The following is a 14,207-nucleotide window of genomic DNA, read 5'->3' on the forward strand; positions in this document are numbered from 1 at the left end:
AAGTCTCCCCGGGGATCAAGTCTCCCCACTCTCCCCTACATATTAGGTTGCTTTAACAATAACATTAGTGCATTTGTTATCCTGAGTTGAGATATGGACTACCTTTCAACACCTAATTTGTTCGAAATGGGAAGATAGTTTACTGGTCCTAAGGAGAACGAATTGGACAGAGAATGAAAAAAAAAAAATGCAAAAAAAAAACTTCGAAATAGCTAATAGATGTGGGATAGTTAGAGGAATGAGGCATTACTTATCACAGTTCAAGGAGACAACCGCTTTTTTTTTTTTTAATTTATATTTATTCAAATTTCTTTTCCATGTACATTCATTCAGTTAAAATATTATTGAGTGTCCAATCACAAACGATGACTTTTCACCTCAATTTTAAATACTAGCAACTTTCATTTATTCATGAAATATTGTAGCTTTCGCTATTCAGTGATTTCAAATGTAGGAGGTCCTACATGTACAAAAGGGAAAAGGGATACCTTAAAACTAACTTATAAACTATATAAAGAGCGGATCAATGCAGCTGAAGACTGCAATGATTTTTGTCGAAATGCATCAATTATCTTATTGGACATAACATCCAAAGTGTCAACTTCGGCTAATTGATGAAGTTCACTGGTGCTGAACCAGGGAGGAAGTTTCAGAATCATTTTCAGAATTTTGTTCTGAATCCTCTGAAGAAGGAGACAACCGCTGCAGCAGGGGATTGACTGACGCACCCCATCCAGAACTTCGGTAGCACTCGCTGGAGCTAATCATCGATCAACTCCATCTTCGCCATCGTGTGGACTTCGTCAGTCGGCTGGAAAGGATCCAGATTTAGCGTCATCTTCAACAGCCGGTTCTGCTTGGCTTGAAGTTTCTTCCGGTGGGAAGCGGCACAGTCGTACCACGCTGGGTAACCGTACGTCATCGCCGGCTTGAACACCGTGTTATGGTACGGAGTCGCGGTCTTGGCCACGACAAGGAGTTTGGGTATGACCCACAAGAGGAGAGTTAAGTAGAGACAGCCATCTTGCTAGAGCAGACGTTGTGAATTAGAGCTCAATAAAATTGGAGTTGTTCAGCATTGAAATCGAGTATTTCTATTTAAAATACCGAACTTAACATGGTGTCAGAAGAATCGTGACCATAGAAACTGATTTCGTCGTCATTTATATCGCGAATATTGAATTTTGTGAAAGTTAAAAAAACTGAACAATCAGTGAAGTGCTACGGAAGTTTCAGCGTTTTCCCCAAAAGAGACTATTGTTATCTCTTTCTCGCATTGTTGGCTGTGCGAGTGCGATAGTGTACTGTTTACACCAGTGTATTAGTGCAAACATTGCACCAGTGTGGGAAAACGTTTGAGAACGATCCGCTGAAGTGACAAGTAAAACGTAAACAAAACGATAAGTTAACTGACAGTTGAAAAGAGACTACAAGTGAAGAAAAATAGTGGAAAAAATGGATGCCGACCAGTTTCAACAGTTTATGGCGAAACAAAATGAGCTGGTGACGAAGCTGGTTGCTGGCCTACAACAGCGTGCTGTGCCGGCGTCGAACATCAGTTCCGTGGTTCCGCCACCACCGGCTCTCTGTCTTGACGGAGACATGGAGGAGAACTACGAGTTTTTCCTAACCAACTGGAGAAACTACTCACAAGCCGTGGGCATGGACAGTTGGCCGGCGAATCAGGCCTCAAAAAAGGTCAGTTTTCTGATGTCCGTCATCGGAGAAGCTGCGCTCAAAAAGTATTACAACTTCGACCTGACAGAGGATCAAAAGAAAGACGTCGCCGAGGCCCTGAAGGCTATCAAGCAGAAGGTCGTGCGCAGCCGTAACTTGTTCGTGGACCGATTGGATTTTTTCGCGGCGAGTCAAGTGTCCAGCGAATCCATCGATGACTTTGCAGCCCGGCTGAAAAGTTTGGCGAAACCGTGCAAATTTGCACTCTTGGAGGACGAGTTTATCTTGTTCAAAATAGTGACCAGCAACAAGTGGGGCCACCTGCGGACCAAAATGTTGAGCATGCAGGATCTCACAACGGGAAAAGCAGTGGATATCTGCCGCGTGGAAGAGATTGCAGAGCAACGTTTGCGGCACCTCTCCTTGGAGTCGCCGGTGGTCAGTGATGTGAAGAAGATTAACAAGAAGACCAAGAAGAAGCTGCAGCGGTGTAAGTTCTGTGGAGATGAGCACGAGTTTGTGAAGGGAGCGTGTCCAGCATACGGCAAGAAATGCAAGCGTTGCGGCGGCCGCAACCACTTTGAGAAGGCGTGTAAAATCGATCAACCCTGGAAGCAGAAGCGACGCCACCGTCGTGTCAAGGAGGTGAAGGACGACGAGAGCAGTTCCGAGGAACGCTCTGAATCCAGCAGTGTGGACAGCGACGACGAAGAAAGTGAGCACGAAGTGCAGATTGCCAAAATCAAGTCCAAGTCAGCTGTGGAGAGTAGTGCTTTGGCGGTTCTGGATTTCAGGCTAGGCCGGAAGTGGAAACCAGTTACGTGCGAGATCGACACGGGTGCGGATGCCACATTGATCGGGTATAACTGTTTGACTGAGCTTCTTGAAACTCCGAACCCGACACTGCAACCAACAAGCATCAAGCTGAAGTCTTTCGGTGGCAACCCGATACCAGTGTTGGGACAGGTTATGCTACCTGTAAAACGAAAAGGCAAGCGGTTCCAGCTCGTCCTGCAAGTCGTTGACTATGACCACCGCCCGCTCTTGTCGCTTAAGGCTTCACAGTCACTGGGATTTGTGAAGTTCTGCCGATCGGTGAAGATACGCCGACCAGAAGCAGCCACAGAAGAGGAGAAGCTGCTCAGTGTCTACAAGGTGAAAGCCGAAGCAATCGTCGAGAAACACAGTGACATCTTCGCTGGCTACGGCCGGTTTCCCGGAGTGGTTTCCCTGGAAGTGGACGAAAGTGTGCAGCCATCTATTCAGCATCCTCGTCGGGTCCCAATCGCTTTGTATGTATGTATGTATGTATGATCCCCATACCCGCAGGCAACTTGGTCCTGGAACACATGTGAGCGCTAGGTGAACAATTCGATCATCTTTTACTCCGTAATCTGTACACCCACGTGCATAAGTTTTTTTGCACGAATTTTAGTGCTACAAATACCGGCGCAAAGAATAAAAAGAAACCCCTTTCCCCTCCCCAAGCACCGGAAATTTGTAGCGGGTGTAGGGACACTTTGTATAGACGCCCTTGCTCCCATCACGTCACTGAGGGTATGGAGCGACGAGAAATTAATAAGCATGCCCCCCTAGTCGAACCTTCATTAGAGAAGCAGGCAATCCACAACTCACAGCGAACGACCAAAGGAACACCCTACCGCGTATATAGTAATATTGGCGTGGTTTGTCTTTACTGAAGTGTATGGATGTTAGAGTGAATGTTTGTGTCAATTGGAAATAAAAATGGAAAGCTCTCACCAAATACGAAGAATCTTGGATACAGCTCAATTTCGATCGCCTCGCAACATGACACTTGAAACTTCACAAATCTTGAATTCCTGCCTTGATCAGCAGAACCTCCGGCAGCAGTCTTGGTACTGCACGAATGACTGCAAGCGACCCAAAACTTTAAAGTGGCTGGATGATGAACGCCACCCACATCTGCTTCGACAATTCTTGAAAGACGTGGAACCACAGGAACGCTTAAGCTTATGGCCACTTCGTGAGGTTAACAAGCTCCTATCTTGTTGTTGCTGACATCTCCTTCCGGTGGAGCAACTTTTCCGAGTCGTGGAAGACGTATTTCAAAAATTTCACAAAATATTCTGCTTGTCACTTCCATCAAGGTCTTGAAACGGAAATAGGAACGAGATTTCCGGATTTTGCGAAACTTTTCACTTTTGAAGACAATTAAAAAGGTTAAAAAATGACAGCAATCAAAAACGCGTCCGACCACGGGCACAGATTGCTTCGATCTCCCTCGTCGGGTCCCAATCGCTTTGCGCCCGAAACTGAAGCAGGAGTTGGACAAACTGGAAGAGGACGGCATTATAGTGAAGGAAACGCGACACACCGAGTGGGTTAGCAACATTGTGTTAGTCCGCCGTGGCGGCCAGAACGAGTCCGTTCGGATTTGTCTCGATCCTGTCCCGCTCAACAAAGCGCTGAAGCGGCCCAATTTGCAGTTTGACACGATTGACGAGTTGCTTCCCGAGTTGGGCAACGCCAAGATTTTCACAACTGTGGACACGAAAAAAGGATTTTGGCACGTGGAACTGGACACCCCCAGCAGCAAGTTGACCACCTTCTGGACACCATTCGGTCGATACCGCTGGGTCAGGATGCCGTTTGGTATTTCTCCAGCACCTGAACTGTTCCAGCTGAAGCTGCAAGGTGCGATACAAGGACTGGAAGGAGTGACCGGGTTAGCGGATGACTTGCTGGTGTACGGCACCGGAGCGGATCTGGAGGAAGCTTTGGACAACCACAATCGGGCTCTAGAACAACTGTTGGTGCGGCTCAAAGAGAACAACGTGAAACTCAACCGGTCCAAGCTCAAGTTGTGTCAGACATCGGTGAAGTTCTTTGGACACGTGCTGACAACGAAGGGACTAACAGCAGACGAGACCAAGACAGCCGCAATCCGCAACTTTCCCACACCAACCAACAAGAAGGAGCTCCTGCGATTTGTCGGCATGGTCAACTATTTGAGCCGGTACATCCGGAACCTAAGCGCTCATTTTGTCAACCTGCGGAAACTGATCGCCGAAAAGGAAAGCTGGCGCTGGACTGCTGCTGAGGACGAGGAGTTCCAGAAAGTGAAAAATCTCGTAGCCGACATCCACACGCTGCGCTACTACGACGTGACCAAGCCCCTGGTAATCGAGTGTGACGCGAGTGGTTTCGGTCTGGGCGTTGCAGTGTTTCAACAAGACGGTGTGATCGGTTACGCGTCCAGAACCCTCACTGCGACGGAGAAGAACTATGCCCAGATAGAGAAGGAGCTGTTGGCGATCTTGTTTGCCTGCCTCAGATTCGATCAACTAATTGTTGGCAACCCGAAGACCGTTATCAAAACCGATCACAAACCGCTGGTGAACATCTTCCGGAAGCCGTTGTTGTCGGCCCCTCGACGCTTGCAACATATGCTGTTGAACCTGCAACGATACAAGCCGGAGATTATGTTCGTGGCCGGCAAAGAAAACGTCGTCGCTGATGCCATTTCGCGAGCCCCTTACGACGACGATCACGCTCAAGCTGGAGATTACCAGAAGCTGGAGATATTCAAGGTGATGCGCGACCTGGAAGACGTTAAGCTGAAGCACTTCTTGAACATCTCAGATGATCGTCTGACGGAGATCATGGCGGAGACGGCGGCGGATCCAGTGTTGCAGCTGGTGATCCGGTTGATTGGTGAAGGTTGGCCAGAGACCATCGGTGGTGTACCGGACAGCGTCCGCGTTTTCTTCAGCTACAGAAACGAACTTACCACCCAGGATGGATTAGTGTTCCGTAACGACAGAATACTGATTCCCCACAAGCTGCGGCGCAAAATGATCGAGAAGACTCACATCAGCCACAATGGTGTTGAGGCGACCTTGAAGCTGGCACGTGCGAATATTTTTTGGCCTGGGATGAGCGCACAAATTCGAGACACAGTCAAGGAGTGTGCCGTCTGCGCCAAATTCGCCGGTTCGCAGTCCAAGCCCCCGATGCAGAGTCACCCGGTTCCAGTTCACCCATTTCAACTGGTGTCGCTTGATGTGTTCTTCGCTGAGTACCGAGGTATTAAGCGGAAGTTTTTGGTGACGGTTGATCACTATTCCGATCTGTTCGAGATTGATCTGCTGAAGGATCTCACTCCACAATCCGCCATCGCGGCTTGCAAGATCAACTTCGCGCGGCATGGCGTTCCCCAGCTCTTGCTGACAGATAACGGAACGCACTTCGTGGGAAAAGAGTGGCGACAATTTGCGGGAGAATGGGACTTCAGTCACACCACTTCAGCGCCACACCATCAACAAGCGAATGGCAAATCGGAGGCAGCGGTTAAAATCGCTAAACAGTTGATCAAGAAGTGTGAAGAATCCGGCACGGATTTTTGGTACGCTCTCCTGCATTGGCGTAATGTACCAAACAAGATCGGATCGAGTCCTGCAGCTCGCTTATTCTCTCGTCAAACACGATGTGGTATCCCAACTGCTGCTGGCAACTTACTTCCGCGAGTGGTCGAGGGAGTTCCGGATGCTATCAAGGAAAACAGGAGGAAGATAAAGTATTATTACGATAGAAAGTGTCGTAATCTGCCGCAGCTGGAAACCGGTGCACCAGTGTACGTCCAAGTCCATCCACAGAAGTCTACGGTGTGGTCACCCGGAACAGTCGCCGCCAAGCAAACTGACCGATCGTATCTCGTGGATGTGGACGGGGCATTCTATCGACGGGATTTGGTTAACCTAAAGTCACGCAAAGAACCGAACACGCAGCCTGCCGTCAACCATCCCGTTCTACAGGACAATCCGTTGCCGTCTGGTCCGAATCCAGATGTAGCAGTGGCCGAGAAACCAGCGGAGTTTCCGTGGACCGATTCACCGAGCACCCCGATCACCAAATCTTCGAAGCCGAACAAACGATTGTCTTCGCTGTCATCGACACCGCAGCCGAAGGAAAAAGCATCGCCTACCGAGACGGTTACACAGGAGAGATCGCGCCCCAAACGAGAAGTGAAGCTGCCGACTAAATTACACGATTATTGTCTGGAATAAAAAGTGGGGAGGATGTTATGGTACGGAGTCGCGGTCTTGGCCACGACAAGGAGTTTGGGTATGACCCACAAGAGGAGAGTTAAGTAGAGACAGCCATCTTGCTAGAGCAGACGTTGTGAATTAGAGCTCAATAAAATTGGAGTTGTTCAGCATTGAAATCGAGTATTTCTATTTAAAATACCGAACTTAACACACCGTCTTGTAGAGTAGCAGCTTAGAGTTGATATCCAGGTGGGAACGCCTTGTTGACGAGACAATAGAACATCTTGGTGACCTTACCGCATCTTACCAGGTGCAACCAACCAACGGGACCACGTGGTCGCTTCTTACAAATTGAGTTGTTTCCATGTATTTTAGATTTTATGTTCTCTACATGCAAATAAATCGCATAGGCATTTGGATGGCGTTAGCTCTGCCGAGCTTCGGTGACCCATTTCTATCAGGCTATAGAGCCATGCACGAGGTACCTCAGCTAGAATCGACAAGCCCCGCCCTAAAGAACGTTTGCATCAATCGGAATCAAACGTTATTTAGAACTTCCGAGCCCTTGTCAAATGGACAAAAGCCCAGCGTGTATATAGTTTGTAGTAATAGTATTCCTAATTCAACCAATCCAAAGGACGGGGAATCGAACCCCGGTTCGAGCGACTTTGATTTTTTGTTTATGTTTAGAGTTTTCATATTTCATAAATTTGATTCATTTTTCATAAAAATTCATATTTTCTTAATTTTCTCGTTGGGAGCAGATGGGAGTCGAACCCAGGATCATTCGCTTACAAAGCGAAAACCGTAACCAGTCAGCCACGGCTGCTCCATAATAGGGACAAAACAAGAACGCTCTCACCAAATTCTGGGATCATCAAACAGCTCCGTAAACTCTTATGTAAATCCCAGCTTTATTTGTTCTTACTTGTTCCTGGCAAGTTTTGCAACCACGCAGTGTTGTTGTCATCTCGATGAAAATGTTCAGAAGTTCTTATGGTGAAAACAGGTCACTACTGCCTTGATGCTGGTTGGTTTTCCCTCGGTTGCTGACTGAAGTGTCTTTTTGCCGCTGATTCAACGGCAATGACTGCAGACTTGGAACCACTCGAGCAGATCCCGCTCCTGGTGACGCCAAAGCAGGAAAATCCACGCCCGTGAAAATTGGTGGTGTTTTGTGACGATTTGGTTGGTGCCTCGTCGTCGCTTGCTGCCGAATTTTTACAAACTCAGCTCGTTTTGGGCAGCTCCGATTCTTGGTCGAATGGTCGCCACCACATTTGAAGCATTTCGCTTCGATGTTCTCGTTGATTGTGTTGCAATCTTGAGTTTTGTGCTCACCTCCGCAGGTTGCACAACGACTCTTGATGAAACAGTTCCTTCCACCATGCACAAACTGCAAACAGTTCGAACATTGTGTCACGTCACGGTGCACATTCCCAAGTCACGATGATGTTGAAAATTGCCCGAACTGCTTTCAGCTCAGACGGCGTTGTCGATCCTTTCTCGAGATGAACCAGGTACAGTTGATCACGATACTTGATGTCCTTGTTGTGTCTCGTCATCTTGAAGACTTCGATCACGTTCAACTTAAGAGTTTTGAGTAGAGGGTGACGATTCTCGAGATTTTCAATTTCCCGGGAATCGAGAGTTGAATTTGGCCATTTCCCGGGAATTCCCGGGACCCGGGAGTTTTTTTTACTATGTTAATAGTGGCATAATTTAAAAAGAAAAGTATAAAATTCGTTACTCATTCGTTAAATTAAGTATCCTCATAATTTAGAGGAACTATATAGTTTACTTTAATAGTTTAAAATGTTTACGAATCATAATTCGCACTGAGTGATTTTTCAAATGTTTATTAAATGTTTGTGAAGTAAAAACATAGCTAATATATAATTTCCCAGTATCGAGATTCTTGCAATATGATAAATAACGACTCAAAACAACAATTTAAACTTTTTTCATCATTTTTAAGGTCAACTTTAAATTTTAATTTAAGATATACATATTTACAGTTATCAGGAAAACTGGAGTGTTTACAATTGGCGAACCTTAACTTTACAAAGATTACCGCTCCAGAGTTTTTTTTTTACAAAATATAATTAATATTGAGGTTGATGTGAAACATAAAATGGCCTTTTACACAAAAAAAAAGAAATTACCTTGATACAGCGAAATTACCTTAGGTACTAAGAATTTAAAAAAATATATAAGCATTGCTATGCTCGAGAAAAGATATGGAATTTGAACTTGTCATGAAAAAGCTATAACCTCTTAGAAATAATAAATAAAAAAAATATTTCTAGAGTTTTTTTATAACGTCCTATAAACATATGATGATGCTATGAGACGTGGGTTCGATTCCCGCCTTATCCACTGAGCTTCTATCGGATGGTGAAGTAAAACGTCGGTCCCGGTTTCTCCTGTCTCGTCAGAGGCGCTGGAGCAGAAATCCCACGTTAGAGGAAGGGGGGCGTAGTGCCAATAGTTTCGTTATAAACATATGAAACCCAATATCTTATAGGATATTTAAAAAAACACTGGATTTATTGTGAAAGCAGACAAAAATCGAAACACGAGCGCAACCTGTCAAGGCCTGTTGCGCCACAGACTGATGTACACGCTTACGATAAACCGCTCCATTTTTGTATGGCGCAACAGATTGTTTTGCGCAACAGAAGAGATGCGCACTTCGGTTTGGTGGAAGCTGCATAATATAAAAAAAAACATTAAATTTCATTTCTGGGGTGTAACTGCAAAGTATGTTTAAGGTAAATTTTGGGGTCCAATTTTTTTTTGTCTTCTCTCGATTATAGTTATTGAAATTTTCGACAAGTTAAAATTTTTAAAAAAATATGAATAGAAAGATTAGAGAAACACTGGTTTATTCGAACTTGAATATCGAACATTAAACATCCAATGTTCCAAACAATTTTGAATTTTTCAAATAATTCTTGATTAGTTTATATAATTTTTCTTCAATAGTTTAAGTTTAAAATTTCCCGGGAGTCTCGACCGAATTTCCCGGGAATCGAGAGGTCCAAAAATGGTCGATTTCCCGAGAATTTTTTCCCGGGAATTCCCGCTCGTCACCCTCTAGTTTTGAGCTCTTCTTTCAACACACTCACATCCATGTCATACCGGCCTTGGAGGACCTGTTTCATGGGGCGTTTACCTGGATCATCATGGTTGTAGTATTTAATCTTTGTGTTGTTCAGGAAATCCTGAACGTAGTTGTAGCATAGACTAATAATTAGTCTATGACTTAACATATGCAGAAAGGATGGCACCAACAAGTGAACGGAAGAATTGCAAGTGATGCAGAAATTGGATGAATAACATGAAAGAAAAGGGATCGCTTACTTTCATAGTAGGGTTCTAAGCATTTGAGGTAGGTGCATTTAATTTCACGTCCGTATTTGAGGTTTATTCATTGAGGCATCACGCTTCTAGGCAGTTCGGATAATAAATAATCGCGCACGCGGTGCCACTTCTGTTTCGCTAAACACGTGTCTATTTGTTTATTGATTCTGTCGAATTGTCGCTAGTTCTTATACTTTCATTATGAAATATACAAGTCAGTTGTATATCGTATAGCAATAAATATATATAAATATATAAGTAGTACAGGTTTATATTGAACAGTTTAAATATTATATTATTCCTTCCATAGTTAGCAATCCCTTTTCGGCAGCTTTTTGTTGCATGTTTTGATGCCATAATTGAATTTTATATTATTGTTTTTATTTTTCAATCCCATATTGATATATACTACACACTATTAGAGGGGCAATCGTTTCAATGTACACTTTAATTTTCTTGCGTTTGTTGCTCTTTTACAGAATGTAGAAACAGCAAGTTTAATAACGCTATTATAGATAAGTTAGCGGGAGGAAGGCCTACAGTTATTTGTAAGAGTTGTTTTCTTTTGTGTTCTTTTTACAGGATTGGTTATCTAGATATATTTAAACAGACATGAACATATAGAAAAAAGTTTATGTGTGTGTTAAGTTTTGAGGTTTCAATAGGTATAAATGCATTCCTCGGCGTGCTGTGGACTTGAGTTTTTCGTTTTTCTTTGTATTTCAACTGGGCAGTGTTCGTTTGTTCGCTTGCTAGCATGAGGTGTTGGAGATGAAACTACTTTTCTATTCAACAACGGTTTTAAGATTCGAATGTAGAGATAGGGTTCGTACAGAAGTGTGGTGTGTGCATTGTTAGTGTACAGAACATTCCGCAATTTTCACTCTTCTCTCTCTAGTCGATTAAGCGTATTATTCCTATTCTCGATTAGTGTTTTGTTGTTGTTTGATTCGTTAGAAAACGCCTTTTTCCTAAATTCAATCACATCAGGTACGATTTAAACCTACTCAGTCCCAGAAAACGTTGCTTTTCACGCAGTTTTTTTCCTTCTTTATTAAACAAGAATAAAATCAATATTAGTTTTAAAAACAATCGGCGGTGTGGAGCACTTTGGACATTTTTGTCGAATAGTTCACGTGTTTAATTTGACAGTTACCAACTTCACGTTACCTGGATACCAAGGGTCAGAAGGCGACTCAACTTTGAGGTAACGTAAACATCGCCTGTCAATCAGGAATCACGCCGACAAAAAAAATGGTCATTCAAAGCTACAAAACAATCATCGCGAAACGCTTCCACGTGTCTACACGGAAGCTTCGTCAATCACAGATATCACACGAGCGTTCAGGAAGGTTCCGGCCTGTGGCGACGGACGCCACTTGTTGTTGAGCCTACACGGTTTGCCGCCAGCATTGCAGTGACCGTTGTCCGTAGCCGGCTTGGCCCTCTCGTTTGGTTGGTGATTTTGGTGATGGTGGTGGTGGTGGTGATGGTTGTGATGGCCGTGATGTTGATGACCCTTTTCCGTTGTCGGGGAAAGCTCGTGCTCGATGATCGGTAATATCGGCGTGGGACCGATTTGACTGTGGTGCTGATGTTGCTGCTGCTCCAAGGCACAGTCCGGGTGGTGCTGGAAGTTCAGCTGATTGGCAAGTAGGGTTTTCGTCTTGGACAGTGACAGCTTGCGGCCACGCTTGTCCAGCAGGACTGGAGCCTCGGCGCTAAGGTTGTTCTCGAACTCACTGAGCATAAGGTAGTTCTCGACCTGAAATGAGGGAAACCGTTGTGGTTGAATTAAAAACTGCAGCTGTCAAACGTCCAAGTCCGGTTTACCTTATTACATGAAGTGATACAGTCCCCGACGTAGTCCAAATCGTCCAACAGATTATCCGGCAGGTCCATGTCGGCAATACCCTCCTCGGAAATGCACGTCAGCTCGGGCTTGTCCAGCCCGTTGATAGGCTCGACGGCTCCGTCGCTCAGCTGGGGAATCAGCAGCTCCGGACCGATCATCATGGCCGTGTTGCCCGTAATGATACCCGGTTCGTTGTCCGGTTCCTGCGAGAAGGACAACTTCCGCCGCTGGGGACACGTCTCCGAGACGCACAGCTGCCGGGTGCCGTTGGCCCTGTTAAGGGGGAAACAACAAGGTTGGAAATGTTCATAACATGACCAGCTTTAACTAGATAACTTACCTCGTGTGCTTATGCCTCGAGACGTTGCGTCTGTGCAGATCAATCAGGAACATAGCAAGACTTCCCAGGAGGGCACACGCCGAGCTGAAGTAGTACCCAGCCTTGCCGGATCCTCCGACATTCATGTACCCGGATATCGGCACCCCAAGCGCTATCGGAATCGCCTGCGAGAACTGCACAAATCCCCAAGCCCGGGCAAAGTTCCTAGCCCGGACCTTCTCGTACGTGTACATCTTCAGCGAGTAGTGATAGCCCCCACAGAAGATTCCGTAGATCCACACGAACATCACGTACCCGTGGTAGTTCCCATGAACAGCCGTCAGCGCCAGGATGCACAGCCCACACATCAGGGTGGCCGTCTGGCAGAGATACTGCCGCGCTATGCGACACTCGACACTGTTCCGCACGACTAGCATTCCGAACGCGGCGCAACCAAGCGTCCACGCAAGGCCCAGATAAGTTTGCAAGATCATAACCTTGTCCCCGATACCGTCGACCTCGACCTGATGCGCGAGATAGAAGATCGGTGTGTTGATACCGAATGCACTGCAAAACAAAAAAAAAAAAAAAACCATTACCGGTGCCGGCCTAGCCAAAACGTAGATGTCACCTTACCTAATCCCCGTAGACACCAGCAGTATCCTCACGGTTTTACTCCGCAGCGTGCTGAAATCGAAGAACGGCGGACGATCGTCGTGCTTGTTTTTGTCCTTGATCTTCCGCTTTTGATTCTTCAAGTGCAGAATTGCCCTCCGCTGGGGATGGTACAGCGAGGCGCTTCTGTAGCAAGTGCCCAGGATAAACGTGATAAACACGGTCCCCGTGACCGCCTGCAGACCCAGCCGCCACCCGATGGCATCGATGGCCGACTTGATGAAGGTGGACATGATCGCGATGCCGAGCCCGCTGCCCGAGACGATAAAGATTTCGACAAACTCGCGCCGCTTCTTGAAGTACTGCGCCACCATCAGCGTCGAGCAGTCCCGGGTCATGCCGACTCCAACGCCGACGACGGCACCTGGTGGGAAGAAAGAGCAAGAAATCAAATGATTGAAGACAACATTTAAGCCATAGGCTAAGATTGAAGCCCTTTTCAAATATTGGGCTTTTTAGCTTGTAATCGTCTAGTAACCCGATCATAAAATTAACCCCTATGACAGGAGTGATGTAAATGTAAATATTGTGATTTGAATCCATGACCAATAAAGTCCAGAAACAAATGGCGTGCTAGTCTACTAGCACGCCATTTGTTCTGCTGGCTGGTACAAAATTTAACCTCAATCTTTTTCGTGTACGTTAGCGTGGTTCACGGATATATGAAAAAGACAAAAGTGTTCAATTTCGTTTGCATCAACCGGAATTTCAAAGTTCTATGACCCCAGAAGCTAGCCTGAAAATTTGAGCTCATTTGGTAAGGTTTAGTTGCTCCAGTTTTGATATGAAGTTAGAATGGAATTTCAATAAATTTAATTGATTTATTTTTCACTTTTTAACTCTTCTTCTAGAAAGTTTTCCTCAACCCGATAAAACTTTATCATGTAAGAGTTTTCTTATAGGTTTTGATTCGGGGAACAACTTTGTAGAACATCGCAAAGCGCTAGGAAATGATCCCGAAAAGATACAGATTAATTTTTTTAGCATATTTTGAAATTTTGCCGAAAAAAATAAACTCTAAAAAACATCCTGTATCTTTCCAGGATCAATTCTTAGCACTTTGCGATGTTCTACAAAGTTGTTCCCCGGATCAAAACCTATAAGAAACCTATGAATAGGAAAATTTGATAGGGTTTTGGGAAATTTTCTATAAGAACATGTGGGTAATTCTCCGCCAACTCACACAGCAGTTGCCCCGACCCCTCTTCGATTTGCGTGAAACTTTGTCTTAAGGGGTAACTTTTGTCCCTGATCACGAATCCGAGGTCCATTTTTTGATATCTCG

At 45.3% G+C, this 14,207-nt stretch overlaps 2 protein-coding genes across 7 annotated transcripts in view; one reads left to right on the plus strand and one right to left on the minus strand.

Moving 5' to 3' along the window:
- Window positions 1-1,455: 1,455 nt before the first annotated feature.
- On the plus strand, window positions 1,456-3,181 carry LOC120426465 (uncharacterized). Its single transcript, XM_052711687.1, has 2 exons — window positions 1,456-2,969; window positions 3,166-3,181. The coding sequence occupies exons 1-2, from the start codon at window positions 1,456-1,458 to the stop codon at window positions 3,179-3,181; spliced, it is 1,530 nt and encodes a 509-aa protein (XP_052567647.1).
- Window positions 3,182-10,201: 7,020 nt separating this feature from the next.
- Window positions 10,202-14,207, minus strand: part of LOC120426464 (monocarboxylate transporter 12-like) — a 362,289-nt gene continuing 358,283 nt past the window's right edge. For all 6 annotated transcript variants that reach the window (XM_052706458.1, XM_052706463.1, XM_052706461.1 and 3 more), the window contains 4 exons: window positions 12,884-13,286; window positions 12,269-12,814; window positions 11,907-12,201; window positions 10,202-11,838 (listed from right to left, as the gene is read on the minus strand). In XM_052706458.1, the coding sequence (XP_052562418.1) occupies window positions 11,377-11,838; window positions 11,907-12,201; window positions 12,269-12,814; window positions 12,884-13,286 (1,706 nt within the window). In that variant the 3' untranslated portion in view covers window positions 10,202-11,376. The remainder of the gene's footprint in view (window positions 11,839-11,906; window positions 12,202-12,268; window positions 12,815-12,883; window positions 13,287-14,207) is intronic.

Source organism: Culex pipiens, chromosome 1 (genome assembly GCF_016801865.2).
Source record: "Culex pipiens pallens isolate TS chromosome 1, TS_CPP_V2, whole genome shotgun sequence".
NCBI classification, from domain to species: Eukaryota; Metazoa; Arthropoda; class Insecta; order Diptera; family Culicidae; genus Culex; species Culex pipiens.